This window comes from Pongo abelii, chromosome 11 (genome assembly GCF_028885655.2).
Source record: "Pongo abelii isolate AG06213 chromosome 11, NHGRI_mPonAbe1-v2.0_pri, whole genome shotgun sequence".
Classification (NCBI taxonomy): Eukaryota; Metazoa; Chordata; class Mammalia; order Primates; family Hominidae; genus Pongo; species Pongo abelii.
The window spans coordinates 71684144-71702318 of NC_071996.2; the positions used below are offsets into that span (position 1 = coordinate 71684144).

General features: G+C 40.3%; 1 protein-coding gene across 3 annotated transcripts in view; it reads right to left on the reverse strand.

The window, feature by feature from the left end:
- Positions 1 to 10251: 10251 nt before the first annotated feature.
- Positions 10252 to 18175, reverse strand: part of LRP2 (LDL receptor related protein 2) — a 232305-nt gene continuing 224381 nt past the window's right edge. For all 3 annotated transcript variants that reach the window (XM_024243330.3, XM_054549456.2, XM_054549457.2), the window contains 3 exons: positions 15688 to 15795; positions 12140 to 12211; positions 10252 to 11957 (listed from right to left, as the gene is read on the reverse strand). In XM_024243330.3, coding sequence (XP_024099098.3) covers positions 11790 to 11957; positions 12140 to 12211; positions 15688 to 15795 — 348 coding nt within the window. In that variant the 3' untranslated portion in view covers positions 10252 to 11789. The remainder of the gene's footprint in view (positions 11958 to 12139; positions 12212 to 15687; positions 15796 to 18175) is intronic.

Genomic DNA, 18175 nt, shown 5'->3' on the forward strand with positions numbered 1-18175 from the left:
TGGTTGGTGCTGCGTCTCAAAATCCTCAGCAAGGATTAAGAAAGCACTCAGTGTGCACAGCAGATCCTGGAAATTGGTGGGCTTGACTTCTGGCAAAGTGCTGCATTTTTCCACTTTCTGTTCAGGACCACTAAATGCTGAAATGTGGATGCATACCAAAATAAAAGAAATTCATTGTGTACCTAAATAAAACAAAAAGCAGCCCTAGAGGAAGGTTTCCTAACACTCCTCTGTCTCTCTCTCTCTCTGTCCTCCCACCACTTACCTTCTTTCTTTATCTTTTCCTCTGCTCTGTTAGTTTTGTTCTTGAGCTCAGCTGTCAGAGGCAGGCTTTGATGGATGTGTGGTTGGTCCTTTCAGGCCCCCTGGAGAAGAAGGCTGAGGGGACAGGGAGGGATGAGGCTTGGATGATAAATGAGGAAAGGAAGGGGGGAACTTAGAGGGATGGAGGGATGGGAAGGAGGGGAAGTCCTCTTTTTGAGTCAATAGAGTCAGAATCCTTTTGCTGACCAGAAGCACACATGTGATGGCTGTTTTAAGTGGAAGGAAATGACCCAGTCTTCTGAGGATACAGAATTTAAAGCTGAGTGAGGTGGTACCCAAAGTTCTGTATTGCAGAAAGGGAGGCATTCTGATCTTGCAGATGAAAGAGGCATTTCTCTGATATCAAGCATTAGCACAGGAAATGTGTCCTGGGTTGTTTCCATTTGTCTCTACAGACCAATGAGTCACCTGAAGAATTAAACTTACATTCAATGCTAGAAAGGTCAGAGGTGGTTGAAATTGTGCTGGCCCTGACTTCATGAGCTTGCTTTTCAGACCTCATAGGAACCTTGCCCCCACCCCTTTAGATGGTCTCTACTTGCTTCTTCAACTCATTGACTAGTGAGCATTGCATGTCTCATGCTGGAATGCAAATGGGAATTTATTTGTTTTCTTTTTGTGTATGTGTAAAGTATATCAGTTATTCAGATTCCAGGGAATAGACATTGAAGAAGTCTATTCTAAATGTTTTATTTCAAGACCGACTTATTTATACAATTGTTACCAGATGGAAGGTCTTGACCGTGAGTTGTCCAGGTTCTTAGCACTTTGAACAAAGAACTGAAAAAAATGCACAAAGTGACAAAAGAACTAAGTAACAAAAGCACAGATTTATTAAAGCAAAAGTACTTTTCACAGAGTAGGAGCCTGTAGGAGCTCTTGTAGGAGCGGGCTCCAGCAAGTGGTTCAAGAGCTTCCCCTCCCGTTAAGATTTTTATTAAGACATTTATTAATTTTTATTCAGTTTGGTAACGCCCCTAGGTGCCCTTTAGAGGCCTCCAGTTGTTTACACCCTATGAAAGATTGGCCTGTGACCAATCAGTGGCTGAAGTGGAGACTTGGCTCATGGTCAATTAGAGGCTGAAGGGGAAACTTCTGTCTTGTTATCTCAGGAGCTAGGATGTATGCTGTATGCTGCTTAATGTTTTCTAGAACTGGCTGCACCTGCTGTTCTTTTGCTTATGCCTTAACCCTTGGTTACCCTAATTCCCAATTCTCCTGCCTCACAATGACTCACACCTTTTGACAGTTACCCTTTCTCTTTCAAGGAGGCATGAGAAAACCTCTAATTAGATCCATGGAGGTTGTGGTCATAAAGAAAGCCCCCAATTCACACACAACCCATGATTCTCAGCCTTCCTGCCCATCTTCACCCTTCCCTCAGCTTGGGGGATATCTAGGATCTCTTGAGAATCTATAAACTAAGAAGACAAAGAGGAAGAAGTTGAGGAAATCAACAACAAGTTGGGACCACTAAGCCCACCTTTTTGACCCCATCTGTGGTGGGGCTGGGAGTTGTGGAGCTCTGGCTCCCAGGTGATCAGGCCTTGTGGTAAGAACAAGGTCTCTGACATTGCAGAGAGCCTGGCGTGGAGTCCTAGTCTCATGACTTAACCTGCTATGTTCTTGGGGTATGTTATTTAATCTCTTGGCACCTAAGTTATTTTACTGAATAAAATGGAGATATGACAGTACTAGCTCTCAAGCTTAGTATGAGAACTAAAGGAAATAATGCATTCAAATGCAAGCTCCACGAGATTAGGGACGTTTATTTCATTTGCACTATAACCCCTAATGCCCACACCAGTATTCTTGGTGCTCAAATATTTGCTGAGTGAATGATATAGGTAAACCACTTAACATAGGGCTGGAACACAACCCATGCTCACAGCAACATAGCGGATGTTTTGCCAGAGATGCTTACTGCACTCTGCTTCTAACCCAATATGATGTCCCGCAACAGTCCTTGTATTTGGCTCTCTCATGCAGATTTGTGCAGGGGAACTGTGGGATCATGGTGGCAGCTAGAGACTTAAGGTTGGTGCTTGGAGCCTGCTGAGGAGTGAGCCCAGCCTGGATGGGGTGCCAAGCTGATGAATTTCACACAGCAGGGGTCCTGGAATGTTTGAAGAGAGGCCGCTGGGTGCTGGAAAAGGGGTCCATTGGGGAGCTGGCAGGAAGCCAAAGATCCAGCATGCTTGGTTTGTTTCAGGAACTTTCCCAGGACTGGCCCAAGACCCGGGAAAGGAGGACGTTTTCTTTTTCTTTTTTCTGTATTCTCTTCCTTCCTGATTGTGTGACTTTCTGTTGCCAAATCACAGAACCAAGCCTCATGCAATGAATTCTACAGCTGGGCCACATTTTCGATTGGATGTGCTCTTGTTAGCTGGAAAGAGATCTGAACTATAAGTTGACACATTGTTTCTATGAGAAATTCATTCTCAATTCCAAACAGATGATTAATGGCCCAGGTCTCAGAATGAAATCCATTCTGTCCCCTGTCCTGGAATCCAGACAAATCAGGGTTTGTCTTGGTGTATGTGTGGGAGGGGCACTAGGGAGTTCTGTTTGCATAATAAAGACCTCATAGGACCCCCAAAGAAGAGTCAAGGTAGACTATGAGACAAACAGCCCCAGTGCAGAAAATTCTTACACAGATTGGAAGGCCAAGGATACTTTAGCTCCACAACACTGCAAAAAGTTTTCTAGCAGGGGAAGAGCTCTACTGAAGAGTGTGTGTGTAGGCACTGGCTTGTCTGAAGACACTCTATTGAGAGTAGCCCTCTAAGTATTGTTCAAATTCCCTCCCAGGAAGCTGTTAAGGAATCCAGTGGCACCGTCCCAGGGAAGGAAGGATACAAAACCAGCAGAAAAGGCTGAGGAAAGATGTGTAGCACTAGTTAAACCCAGAGAGGGAAGTCCCCTTTCAGTCATCTCGTCAAAGATTTATCATGCTGGTGGAAGGGTTCTCTCACCTCACCAAGAGGAGCGACTTTGACATGTCAGAATTGGGGATGGGGAGAAGACTGACCATTCAGCAGCCAAGGACTGACCTGCTCACCCAAGGGGAGGAGCCCACAAGTAGTGAGCCAGGACTGTGGGTGCCCACAGCCTCCTCACTGCCAGGAGGACCCAGAACACACACCCCACCCAATGCCACCTGAATGCAACCCTCTTAGCTTGTATTATTTGGGAGACCTGGAGCTATTCTTATAAAAACACTCCAAAAAAGGGCTTCAAGATGGCTGGCTAGAAGCATTTCATACCCACCACCTGCACTTAGAAGAACCAAAATAGGGCTGGGCGAAGTAGCGGCTCACACCTGTAACCCCAGCACTTTGGGAGGCCGAGGCAGGTGGATCACGAGGTCAGGAGATTGAGACCATCCTGGCTAACATGGTGAAACCCTGTCTTTACTAAAAACACAAAAAATTAGCCGGGCCTGGTGGCGGGCGCCTGTAGTCCCAGCTACTTGGGAGGCTGAGGCAGGAGAGAATGGCGTGAACCCAGGAGGTGGAGCTTGCAGTGAGCCGAGATCGCGCCACTGCACTCCGGCCTGGGTGACAGAGCGAGACTCCATCTCAAAAAAAAAAAAAAGAAGAAGAAGAAGAACCAAAATAGTATATAGATAATCACACTTCAAATACATTATCCCAGAGAGAATGCTAGAATTCAACAGAGAAATGACAGGAAACATCAAAAGCAGGGGAAAAGAAGGGAGAGAGGCAGCCTGCCTGGCCAGGGGGCATGAGAGGGATGTGCGTTCCCCCACTGCCAGCCCAGGCTGTAGTCACTGCAGATGACTACACCCTCTTCAGTGGCAGGGCCTTAGCATCAATGCTACCATTCCTCACCCGAGCACTCCACCTAGGACCTGAAGATCACCATGGCTCTCACCTTTGGGAGGCCTGAGCACAAGCTCAGCCAATCTGGCTTCAGCCATCCCCAACTCCAGGATACGGCACACAGTCCAGGGTCCTGGGGATTGCCCAACCCAATCCACCACCTTGAGAACCTGAACACTCCTCCCAGGGATTTGAGGTTGGACCTAAACTCCTGGCACTACCACCTCAGCTGGTGCTGACCAGCCAAGTCCACATGCAGGCCTGGAGACTGGCCTGCCCAGTCCATTGGAGCCACCACCAACATCAATGCATACTGCCTGTGACCCAGAGAATCACCTTACCTCTGCTACTGCTATCACCTATGCTATGTCAGCTGTCCAAGGTGCCTGAGAACCCACCCACTCACCTGGTCCATCGCTGCCATGACTGGAATCTAAGCAAGCCACTTGGAAGCCTAAGAATTGGCCCACCAGTTACCATGAACACAGGCACCATTGTACACCACCTTGGGGCTAAAATATAGGCATATTCAGCCCACCGCTGCCACCACTGGGGCCTGAATATTGGCACACATGGCATGCTAGTCCCCAACACAACTTCACGACAGCCTTCACCAATAACCACACCCTAACTCACTAAGGAAAGCACAGATACTACTATGCTGTTTATAGTCAAATAAATCATACAGAGACTACACTACTGCATGCACTCAAAATCAAAGCCAAAGTATCCTACCCAACCAACACCGTAGATGCAACTTCAGAAAAAGTCCTCCCCTGCAAAAGTAAATTAAAAAATGAGAAGAAACAACTGTTACACCAACCATTACATCAGATAGCAACATAAGGACCCACGAAACATGAAAAAGCAAGAAAACATGACACCTCCAGAGGAACACAATAATCCTCTAGCAATAGATTTTAATCAAAAAGAAATTTTTGAAATTCCAGATAAAGAATTTTAAACATTGATTTAAAGAAGCTCAGTGAGATACAAGAGAATTCTGAAAAACAATACTAAAAAAAATCAGAAAACAATTCAGGATATGAATGAGAAATTTAACAAAATAAATACATTTTTTAAAATAACCAAAGAGAAATTCTGGAAGGGAAAAATTCATTGAAGGAAATACAAAAGCTCGCAATACATTTGAAAACTTCAACAGTATACTAGATCAGGCAGAAGAAAGAATCTCATTATCTCAGAATCCCTTTTGAAATAATCCAGTTACGCAAAAATTAATAAAAAAGAATTTTAAAAGAATAAACAAAATCTTTGTGATATTTGGGGCAACATAAAGCAATTGAATATTTGCATTATTGGTATCCTCAAGGGCAAAGAGACAAAGGATTAGAAAACCTATTTAATGAGTAGATGAAAACTTCCCAAGTCTAGCAAGAGATTTAGTCATTCAGTTACAGCAGACTCAGTAATCACCAAAAAGACACAATGCAAAACGGTCTTCTCAATGGCACATTATACTTAGTCTGTTTAGAGTCAAAGGTAAAGAGTGAATCCTAAATACAGCAAGAGAAAACCATCTAGTAATCTATCTAGTAACCCTCAGCAGACTAACAGCAGACGTCTCAGCAGAAACCTAACAGGCCAGAAGAGAATGGGATGGCATACTCAAAGTGCTGAAAGAAAAAAAAAAAAAAACCTGCCAGCCGAGGATACAATTTCCAGCAAAATTGCACTTCATAAATGAAGAAAAAATAAGGTCTTTCCCACACAAGAAAATGCTGAGAGAATTTGTTTACCACTAGACTGGACTGGACCTATAAGAAATACTCAAGGGAGTTCTAAACCTGGAAGTGAAAAGACAATATTTACCATCATGAAAACACACAAACATATAAACTCACTGGTAAAGTAATCACATAAAGGAGGAAGAAAAAGGACTCAATGGTACCACTACAGAAATTCACCAAACTACAATGACAATCAATATGAGAAAAAGTAAAGAACAAAGAATATTTACAACAACCAGAAAACAACTAACAATATGACAGGAATGAACGGAGCTTCACATATCAATAATAATTTTGAACATAAACAAACTAAATTCTGAAAATATAATGGCTGAATGGATTTAAAAACATGATCCAACTATATGTTGCTTATAAGAAACTTACTGTACCAGTAAAGACACATAAAGACTGAAAGTAAAGGGATGGAAAGACATATTCCATGCAAACGGAAACCAAAAGCAAGCAGGAGTAGTTATACTTATATCAGATAAAACAGACCTTAAGGCAAGAACAGTAAAAAACAGAAACAAAAATAAAAAACAAAGGAGGTCATTATATGTTGATAAAGGGATCAATCCAGCAAGAGGGCATAACAATTCTAAACAGATATGCACCCAACACTGGAGCAGCCAGATTCATGAAGCAAATATTACTAGATATAAAGAGATAGAGTGCAGTACAATAATAGTGGGGGATTTCAACACCCCACTCTCAGTATTAAACAGATCATTTAGACAGAAAGTCAACAAAGAAGCATTAAATGTAAACTGGACTTTAGACCAAATGGACTTAACAGACATTTACAGAACGTTCTATCCAATAATTACAGAATATACAATCTTTTCATCAATACATGGAACATTCTTCAGAATAGACCATATGTTACTCCACAAAACAAGTATCAACAAATTCTTAAAAATCAAAATTATATCAAGTATCTTCTCAGAGTACACTGGAGTAAAACTAGAAATCAGTACCAAGAGGAATTTTGGAAACTATACAAATACATGGGAATTAAATAACATGCTCCTGAGTGACCATTGGGTAAATAAAGAAATTAAGAAGGAAATAAAAACATTTCTTGAAACAAATGAAAATGGAAACACAACATATCAAAATCTGTGGGACACAGCAAAAGCAGTGTTAAAAGAGAAGTTTATAGCATTAAATGCCTACATCAAAAAGGTAGAAAAGTTACAAACTAAGAACCTAACAATGCACCTGAAGGAACTAGAAAAGGAAGAACAAACCAAACCCCGAATGAACAGAAGAAAAGAAATACTAAAGATCAGAACAGAACTAAATGAAATAGAGGCTTAAAGAAATACAAATCATTAACAAAACAAAAGTTGCTCTTCAAAAATATAAACAAAATTGATAAACCACTGGCAAGACTAACCAAGAAAAGACCCAAATACACAAAATCAGAAATGAAAAAGAAGACATTACAACTGATACCATAGAAATACAAAAGATCATCAGAAATTATTATGAACAACTATATGCTGACAAACTGGAAAATCTAGGAAATAGATAAATTCCTGGAAACATACTACCTACCAAGATTGTATCAGGAAGAAACAGAAAACCTGAGCAGATCAATAAAAAGTAGCAAGATTGAATCCATAATAAAAAGTCTCCCAATAAAGAAAAGTCCAGGACTGGATAGATTCACAGCTGAATTCTACCCAATGTACAAAGAAGAACTAATACCAATCCCTCTGAAATGATTCCAAAAAAGAGGGAAATCTCCCTAATTCATTCTATAAGGCCAGCATTACCCTGATCCCCAAACCAGACAAGGACACAACAAAAAAAGAAAACCACAGACCAATATCCCTGATGAACACAGATGCAGAAATCCTCAATAAAATACTAGCAAACTGAATCCAACAGCACATTAAAAAGATAATACACCAAGATCCAGTGGGATTTACACCAGGGATGCAAGGATGGTTCAACACATGCAAATCAATGAACATGATACATCACATGAACAGAATGAAGAACAAAACCATATGATCATCTCAATAGATGCAGAAAAAAACGTTGGATAAAATTCAACATCCCTTCAGAATGAAAACTCTCAACAAACTAGGAATACCTCAAAATAATAAAAAACATATATGATAAATCCACAGATAACATTGTGCTGAATGGAGAAAAGTTGAAAGAATTTTCTCTAAGAACTGGAACAAGATAAGTATGCCCACTCTTAACCAATTCAGCACAGTACTGGAAGTCTTAGCCAGAGCCATCAGGCAAGACAAAGAAATAAAAGGCATCCAAATTGTAAAAGAGGAAGTCAAATTGTCACTGTTTGCTGATAATATGATCTTGTATCCAGAAGAATCTAAAGACTCCATCAAAAAACTCCTAGGTTTGATAAATGAATTTAGTCAAGTAGCAGGATACAAAGTTAACATACAAAAATCAGTAGCATTTCTATATACCAATAATGAGCTAGCTGAGAAAAAAAAATCAAGAAGGCAATAGCTACAAAAAAAAAAAAAGTACCTAGGAATAAATTTAACCAAGGAGGTGAAAAATCTCTACAAGAAAAACTGCAGAAGACTGATGAAATAAATTGAAGAGGACACAAACAAATGGAGAAATACTCCATGCTTATGGATTGGAAGAATTAACATTGTTAAAATGACTATATTGTCCAAAGCAATCTACAGAATCAACACAATCCCCATCAAAATACCAACACCATTCTTCACAGAATTAGAAAAAAATATTTAAAAATGGAACAAAATGGAACCAAAAAAAAAGAGCTCGAATAGCCAAGACAATCCTGAGCAAAAGGAACAAAGTTGGAGGCATTACACTACCTGACTACAAGGCTATAGTAACCAAAATGGCATGATATTGGTATAAAAATAGACACCTAGACCAATAGAATGGAATAGAGAACCCAGAAATAAAGCCACATATTTAACAGCCAATTGATCTTTGACAAAGCTAACAAGAACCCACACGGGGGAAAGGACACCCTCTTCAATAAATGGTGCTGGGAAAATCGGTAGCTGCATGCAGAAGAAAAAAACTGGACCCTTTTCACCATATACAAAAATTAACTGAAAATGAATTAAACACTTAAAAGTAAGACCCAAAATTATAAAAATAGTAGAAAAAAACCTAGGGAAAACTCTCCTGAACTTTCTTATAGGCAAACAATTTATGACTAAGACCTCAAAAGCACAGGAAACAGAACCAAAAATAAGACAAATGGGATTATAATAAACTAAAAAGCTTCTGCACAGCAAAGGAAACAATCCAAATGAAGAGACCACCTGTTAAATGGAAGAAAATTTTTGCAAACTACTCACTTGATAGGGGACTTATATTCAGAATGTATACAACAAACTCAAACAACTCCTCAGGATCCTTGGAAGAATCTGGGAAAGGTATATTTATTTCAGCGGTGGCTCAGTTCCCTGTGCTGTGATGTGAATATGCACTTCCGTCTTCTCAACCTTTTCCCATTTCTATGTACAGGAGTGTTTACTGCCCTTCCTATCACCTTCAAATGACAGTAAAGCAAGACCAAACCTTGTATCATCTGCTCTTCAGCCTCATTATAGGCAAGATATGTGTTAATCCTTTCAAAGGCCCAGACACAATCTCGTTCACCTCTGTAACCTCCTCCACTAAAAAAGAAAGAGCAGCCATTTCTATTTAGAATCGTCATTTTCAACCAAGGCTCTACGTTAAATCACCCAAGGAACTTTTTAAAACACACAAATGGCTGTTCCATTTTCCCTTCACTTCATAAATGATAATAGTCATGGCTTCCATTGATTGAAGGTATGTTTTATGCTGGGTGTTAGGTTACACTCCCACACTGGGGTCTCACAACCGAGCCCCCTATTTTATAGAGGCAGCAGCTGAGGCTCAGAGAGATTAACAGCGGGAAGATGGCCCACACCCTATGCTTAAAGGAGCTGGCTGGGAAATTGTCCTCTTGACAAATGACTGTTAGGGGAACACTAGTTATTAGAGAAACAGGAATATGCACCCTTCCTCCCTGCTCTGCCTTAGCCATGGACAGCATTCAAGGACTGGCTATGCTAGTGGTTACCTGCGACTCTTGATAACTTCTCATTTCTGGAGAGTTATTCGTTTCCTATAACTCATCCCAGAATATCATGGACACACAAAAAAATGAATGCAGAGGCTTGATTTTCAATCAAATTGCTCTGGATTCAGTTCCAAGGAGGAGTGGTACAGACTTGGTGTGACTAAGAGCACTCAAAGCCTCAAGCTTTTTACACAGCAAAATACAACTGATTCATGACTGGGGCTTATGAAGCACACAGAAAACATTTGATAAAATACACATTTATTAGAAATTTTTCAGCAGCATTATTTCCAGTTGTTTATCTAATCAAAGTAATTACAGTCAGCACTCAAAATATCAGCAACAAATATTTTGAGAACTCTGGAATAAAATAATCAGTAGTATATGTTTCATTCATCCATCCATCCATCCATCCATTCATTCATTGTTTAACAAATGTGCAATATTAGCACAGAGAGTCGGGAATGCTATTTGCTATGGGAAAGTGTATATTCCTGCCATGGTTCCTGTTGTGCAGACTATACCCACTATTTAAGAGAAGAGCTAGAAGCCGGGCACAGTGGCTCATGCCCGTACTTGTGGGAGGATCACTTGAGCCCAGGACTTCAAGATCAGCCTGGGCAACATAGCAAGACTCCATCTCTAAAAAAAAAAAACAAAAAAAAATAAGAATTAAAGAGAAGATCTGGAGATCTGGACTGTACAGTACATTCTAATATAAATGTACACATTTAGCCAAAGGGCCTAATAAAAAGCTTAATAAGAATGGTTTCCCTTTCTATTCAGGTTCAACTTAGGAAATAAATAGTGATTATAATGATATTTTCATAGAAACAAAAACCCAGTTAAGGCTTTGCTTAACTGGTATTTTTTTTTTTTTTTTTGCACCTCATTTTATGAAGACACAAATTTGGTTTCAGAAATTCAGCTACTGAGCTCCAACTACTAGGGCAGGTGACCACCTTGAATGTCAGGTGAGGGGAGAAATTGCTCCAGGGTCCATCAAGCAGAGGAGCTCATTTAATTAACCACAAACTCAATGCAGGACACTGGCACTTAATGACATGGGATTTCCTCATAGACATCACAAATAAAAATGTTGCTTGGCAGCTAGTGAGAGAACACACATGAAACAGAGAGTTCTGGTTAGACAGTGCCAACACACAGAAGGGCCAAACTGAATTGCTTTTTCTACCTTCTGTAGTATCTGAGGAGCCTACAGTCAAGTTCAGATGTCTATACAACACATAGTGGCCCCTATCAACATACCCATTAATCAAATTGACATGTAATATTGAACATTAATTAAGCGCTAATGTGTAAAAATGGACCCAAGAGCGGGACCTGGATTCCTTTCCTAGATAATTTTATAGGAAATATGAGTGATGCCTCTTCTTTAGACACGGCTAAAGGTCCCGAGTCAATTCCTTTTCTCGTTGGATCATTTACTATAATGATCACCAACCAAATCAGCAGACATCTTTATTAGCAAATTCCGTAACAGGATAATCTTTCCAAAATTTACAAATATACAATATATTTATAGTATTACCTTCAGACAACTTCAGTGCAAAGATATACATATAGTACATTGTGATAATTATTTGTAAAAATATGAGATGGCATAAGTAAAAAAAGACACACAGGATACTTCCAACTACAGGCAAACAGGGAAAAATATATTTTTTTCATAAAGTACTGAATGTTAACTTTTTTCATCTGTTTGTAAAAAATATATGTGCAAAAGTGTGTTTCTAATTATTCCCTAAATAGCTGGTATAGCTATACTTCAGAGTCTTCTTTAACAAGATTTGCGGTGTCTTTAAAAGTGTCTTCTGTTGCAGAATAGGTTGGAGTTGGGTCTCTTCTCGAAGGAGGCTTAGGCTTAGCAGGGAGCGAAGGCGATGGAGGCGGGGTCGCAGCAACACTTTCCTTTTGCTCGTTCTCCATCTAAGAACACAGCGTAACAGGAATCAGCCATCTATTCCCCCAAGGTCACCATACACGGTTTTTCATAAAGAAGACGATTTGTGGCCACTCTGCTCAGAATAATCTAAGTGTGTGTCCAATTTAACCAAGCAAATACTTTCTAAGAAAAAATGTCTGTGCTAAGAAAAATTGTTAAAAATTACCTGTGCATAGATTGGATTTTCAAAGTTGGTAGTTTGTTTAGCTTTTCGTTTGAAGAGATTCCATTTTGTCACCTAAATGAAAAGGGGAAAACAAAAACCTCTCAGTAATGGGATTATTTTGTGGGTTTCTTTTCCTCCTCTCTCAATTTTAAATTTTCTTCTTACTGAAGGGTAAAGCAATTTGGGACCTGGGACCATGTGATTCAGCCCATATGGTAAATTGTTCAATTCCTCCTACGGTCCCTGAACAGTAACTGAAACTCTCTGGGCTCTTTTCATCAAATGGTTTTAAATACTTCTTTGATTTCAAATTTATCTATTATAGAATTTGTGCCATAGTACCTACAAGCAGATCACCTGGTTACCTCAGTACAGAGAGAACACATAAAACAGACACACACAAGATGCACCTGGAGAAAAAGAGATTTCTGGGGCTGCCTGAAAATTGGGTGGAGATGGCGAAGCCAAACTATAACTCTTATTCCCTAAAGTAACATTCTTTGGTCAACTCAAGAGTATCCCTTCTCCCTTCATCATTCCCTCCTGTATCATAATAATAATAATAACAAAAACATCTAACATTTATTGAGTGCTTACTCTGTGTCAGGAACTATTCTAAGAGTTTTACAAGTTTCTGATTTTTTTTAACAAACCCTGGAGGTTGGTACACTTATTATCCTATACTTGCTGAGTGACAGCAAGATTATACAACCAAATTGCAGGTAGAAGGGCAGGTAATGATTACTCAGGGGACCCAGAGGCCCGTAAACTGGAGAACCCAAAGAGAATCACCCTGGACCATGGTGTGTGGCCCACGCCTTACTGTAAAGTTGCCTATTGTGCTGACTGCCAGACAAAAACCTGGTGGGAGACAAGGGAACAGACAGCCTACTCTCAACAGGAGCTGAGGGAGCCCACAGGTTTTATGGGGTGTCTCTTACTCTGTGAAAGCAGGGGACCAGCCTGTGGAGGAGCGGGGAACACAGGTCTACAGAAGTAGAAGAGGTCTTCACTTTAACCCACATTCAAGTGAGTTCCTCCTTTGTACATAGTGCCCCCAAGGGGAACATGAAGACATTCAGGTCAGAGCTCTGCCTCTGGGCGCTTACAGTTAAGTGGGGTGGGCCAAAGTCTCTTAGATGTCATTGCTTCAAAATGAAATGGCTAACTTGGAGTTAAGCAATTACTAACAAGAGGAAAGGGATGGTGACTTTCGTTTTTGTCCCCTTGGGGGATCCTATGCATATCAATGTAACTTTTGGAAAATGATAGAACTGATTTTTTTTTTTTTTTGAGATGAAGTCTCACTCTGTCGCCTAGGCTGGAGTGCAGTGGCACAGTCTAGGCCCACTACAACCTCTGCCTCCCGGGTTCAAGCGATTCTCCTGCCTCAGCCTCCCGAGTAGCTGGGACTACAGGCATGTGCCACCACAATCCAGCTAATTTTTGTATTTTTAGTAGAGACGGGGTTTCACTATGTTGGCCAGGCTGGTCTTGAACTCCTGACGTCGTGATCCACCCACCTCGGCCTCCCAAAGAGCTGGGATTACAGGTGTGAGCCACCGTGCCCAGCCCATGTTTTTAACTGTTAGTCTTTCAACTTATTTATGGATGAAAGATACATTTGTGAGACTCTGGCATATTCAAATCAACCTAGGTGATCTCACCCAAGTGCCTCTACTGCTTTTAAACCATGCTGGCTGTTAACTCAGTGCCCAGGAGGGAAGAAATACAGTGAGATCCCTGGACATATCATGGAAGACACATTTTAGAGGGTCTCAGCCTCATTAATGTAAAAAAGTAAGAGGAGGAACCAAGGTATTACCAAGGGGAAGAGAAAGAAAGGACTACAATTGGTGAAGATCTGCTCTCCTTTGAAAGAGCCTGTCAGTTTACTTTTTGTTTCTGATAACAGACATGCAGGTCAGAGGTTACAGCCTCCCCACCACAGTCCCCTTCCTGCACCAGCTGGGGAAAATCTCTATTTAGTGAAGAAGATCACTAGACTAGAGATGGACTGAGAAAAAAATGTTGAAAATTTAAAATAAATCTGGCATTAGCTTGGGGTTGACTCAGGCTTGGAGGACCAAACATATGACATTCAAGCATCTATGTGTCTGTGGAAAATTAATCTTCAAAATCCATTTTTAATACAGCTTAAAGAAAAAATGTTTAGTCCCTTGAAAAATCTGAAACTGAAAATTCCTTTCTAGACAATATTTATGTATGTCTGTGAGTGTGTGTGTGTGTGTGTGTGTGTGACATGAAAAGAAGAAATAAGGGAATTTGAGAAGGTGTACAGTATAGACTCTTCTCAGCATCAATTTAGTTCAAATTTTATTTTGATTTAAATAAGCAGAACAGAAACCAATGTTTAAGATGATAATGAGACTGCCAAGTTATCCAGATATCAATGTTTATAGACTATGAAATTTGAGAAATAAAGATTGTATAAAATGGTAAAATTTCCAACTACTCTTAGACTTTCATTTCTTTACATTACTTCACAAAATTGGTCATAGAACCTTAGAACAGAGACATTCCAGATCCTAGTGGTTCTCAACTAGGAGTGAGTGCACATGTGTTGGGGGAGGGGAGGTGATTTATGGGGTCATACTGAATGAGGGGAGACACTTCTGGAATTTAGTGGACAGGGGCCGGAAATACTGAAATTCCCTGAGTGCATAGGACAGTTTTGTAGCACAAAGAACTGTCCCACTCAATATGCCAATAGTGCCCCCAGTGAGAAATATTATTGAGGACTCCAGCCCCAGAGGTAAAGCAGTTTGTCCAGATTCAAACAGCTATATCTGGGATAGCTGCATATGCATTCATTAAAACTAATGATATACATTAATACAGAGTTTAATATCAAATATATTTATTGAATTTCTTCCTGCAGACCAAATAGTGTACCAATTGCAAAGTACCTGCAGGCATGTTTAAGAAGCTCCATCTAGTGGCATTTTTTTCTTTCAATCTCCAGTATTAAACACCATGCCTGACACATCGAGGGGAATAACGTTAGTTAGATGATTGGTTGGCCAATAATGAATAGGTGGATGATGAATGGAAAAAGAGTATGTAAATTAGTGCCACCTAGTGGTAACGATCTGTAATAGCAGGAGAGCGAAGAACAGCTTAAAAGAAAAAAGATGCATGCTGTAGAGAAATCACGGCACACAGAGAAGGATCTTTCATCTGTATCTTTGACACAGTGAAATCTTTATTCATACTGAGTCAATTTCTCAACTTAAATGTCTCTGGTCTGAAGATACTGGATCCAGAAGTCTATTTGTTCTTCTTTGTGACGTGTCCTCCCATGTTACAAGGAACATTATTCCCAACTCAACGTTAGAATGTAGCTTTATTTGGTGGAAAGTTTTTCAATCTATGACTTTTTTAAAAATTATATTTATTAACTGTCAACACATCTTGAGATCTTTGAGCCTGCCAGAATCTCCCTTGTTTGCTTAAGGTTAATAACAACCCGGCCATCCCGAAGTTTTTCCAAATCCCACATTATTTCAGGAGTCAGCAACTGTTACCTGAGTTCCATCAGCAGCTGGGGAAGTTGGGTTTGTCTCTGGAACTATCTCAGAAGGGTTTATGGGACTTCCATAATTCTTATTATCCACATTTCCAGATACAGCCACCTGTGGACATATTAAAGGCCTTTACCCAATTTTGAAAGAATTTAGTAGTAAATAAATTTGCTGTAAAGTTTGTACCAACTCTGGCTCTTTTCGCCATCTTGTTCTCCCGCAGACATCATCAGGCACCATTTTTATTGCATGACCCAGTAGGTCAGGACTAAACATCACTCCCACCGCCCCAAAATCAAGAGCAGCAACCACTAAGTCACCTCATACCTTAATCCTGGGAGGCAAACACATCCCTCACTGGTCACACTCTCACTTATTACTAGCAATTTCTACTGTATTCTCTATACCTTCTTACTCCCACTGTTGACCAAATTTTTGGATAATCATACTCTAGTTATATACTGGAAGCCAAATCCTAGAAGAACAGCAAGAATAATTCCCCAACCTCACTGATGAACTGAGAATCCTATCTTTGGATCTTAATAATTTCTTTGAATATTAATAAATCCTATCTTTGGAAATTAAGATTTCATAGTACTACTAAAAAGAGGTTGAATTTTTGAAAAGATGAGAATGATAGAATTAATAATCTTCTATGCATTTTTCTATAACATTCATACAGTTCCAAGGTTCCCTTTTAAGACCAAATTACCATGAATGCATAATAAACTACAAGGTAGACAATTCCTATATTTTCCTATATTTTCACATTCATTGCTTGTTTATTCTGAAACTTGGATATGCATTTGTATACATGGCCTCATTTCATTTTAAGTGAAGATGTCAAATGAAATGTCATATCTCTTTTATCATGTGATTAAAGTTTTCATATCTGTTTATCAAAGGATCAGGGAAAATGCTTTCAAGATTTAAACAGTTCCGATCTTGAAATCACAAAATATTTGTAAAATAAACATTTCTAGTTTCTGTATTAAAATGTGCCATATCTCGAGTTCAAAAGGAGCATAGGTGTTAACAATGACAGTTATTCATTGTCACTAAGGCCATAGTTGTTGTGACAAAGGAGACACATGTTCGCAGTTGACAAGCAGTAGAAGTGGTGCTGGGGCTATTGATGCAGACCTTATGTAAAGTTATTCCCTTCACCTATATTCCTATTTCATCTCCCAGCTCTTCTTAAAGATGACTGACTGAATCTCAAACATGCTTTCTTTACTATCCCTTTGCACCCTTCATCCCAGCCTCTCTTCACTTTCACTTAGACTGACACTGACACCCATCAGGCTCAGCAAATTACCTGGGCTGTACTGCCGCAAAGCTTCACAGACAGCCCCCATTACTTCAGTCAAGCCCAAACTTCATCCTCATCTGTTACCTATTTCGGCATAATTCTCATAAAAACACACGTGCTCTCCCTGCTGATCGTGTCTGACTAATCTCCCAAACCTCAATCCCTTCTACAAAACAACAACTCCTTTCCTCCCTAGGCATGGTTAGTGCAGTCAGAATTCTTACACAGGAGCCGGGACCATGCCCTGTAGCCTTTCTGTCCAAACAACTTGACTTTACTGTTTTAGCCTAGCCCTCATGTCTGCGTGCAGCGGCTGCCACTGCTTTAATGCTTTTAGAGGCCCTAAAAATCACAAACTATGCTCAACTCACTCTCTACAGTTCTCATAACTTCCAAAATCTATTTTCTTTCTCCCACCTGATGCATATACTTTCTGTTCCCCGGCTCCTTCAGCTGTACTCACTCTTTGTTGAGTCTCCCACAATTACCATTGTTTCTGGCCCAGACTTCAATCCGGCCTCCCACATTATTCCGGATACCACAACTGACCCCCATGACTGTATCTCTCTGATCCACCTGACATTCACCCCATTTCCCCATATTTCCTTTTATCCTGTTCCTCACCCTGAACGCACTTGGTTTACTGATAGCAGTTCCACCAGGCCTAATCACCACTCACCAGCAAAGGCAGGCTATGCTATAGTATCTTCCACATCTATCATTGAGGCCACCGCTCTGCCCCCCTCCACTACCTCTTAGCAAGCCGAACTCATTGCCTTAAGTCAAGCCCTCACTCTTGCAAAGGGACTACATGTCCGTATTTATACTGACTCTATATATGCCTTCCATATCCTGCACCACCATGCAAGAGGTTTCCTCACCACACAAGGGTCCTCTATCATTAATGCATCTTTAATAAAAATGCTTCTCAAAGCTGCTTTACTTCCAGAGGAAGCTGGAGTCATTCACTGCAAGGGCCATCAAAAAGGCATCAGATCCCATCGCTCAGGACAATGCTTATGCTGATAAATTAGCTAAAAAAGCAGCTAGTGTTCCAACTTCTGTCTCTCACGGTCAGTTTTTCTCCTTCACATTAGTCACTCCCACCTACTCCCCCACTGAAACTTCCACCTATCAGTCTCTTCCCACACAAGGCAAATGGTTCTTAGACCAAGGAAA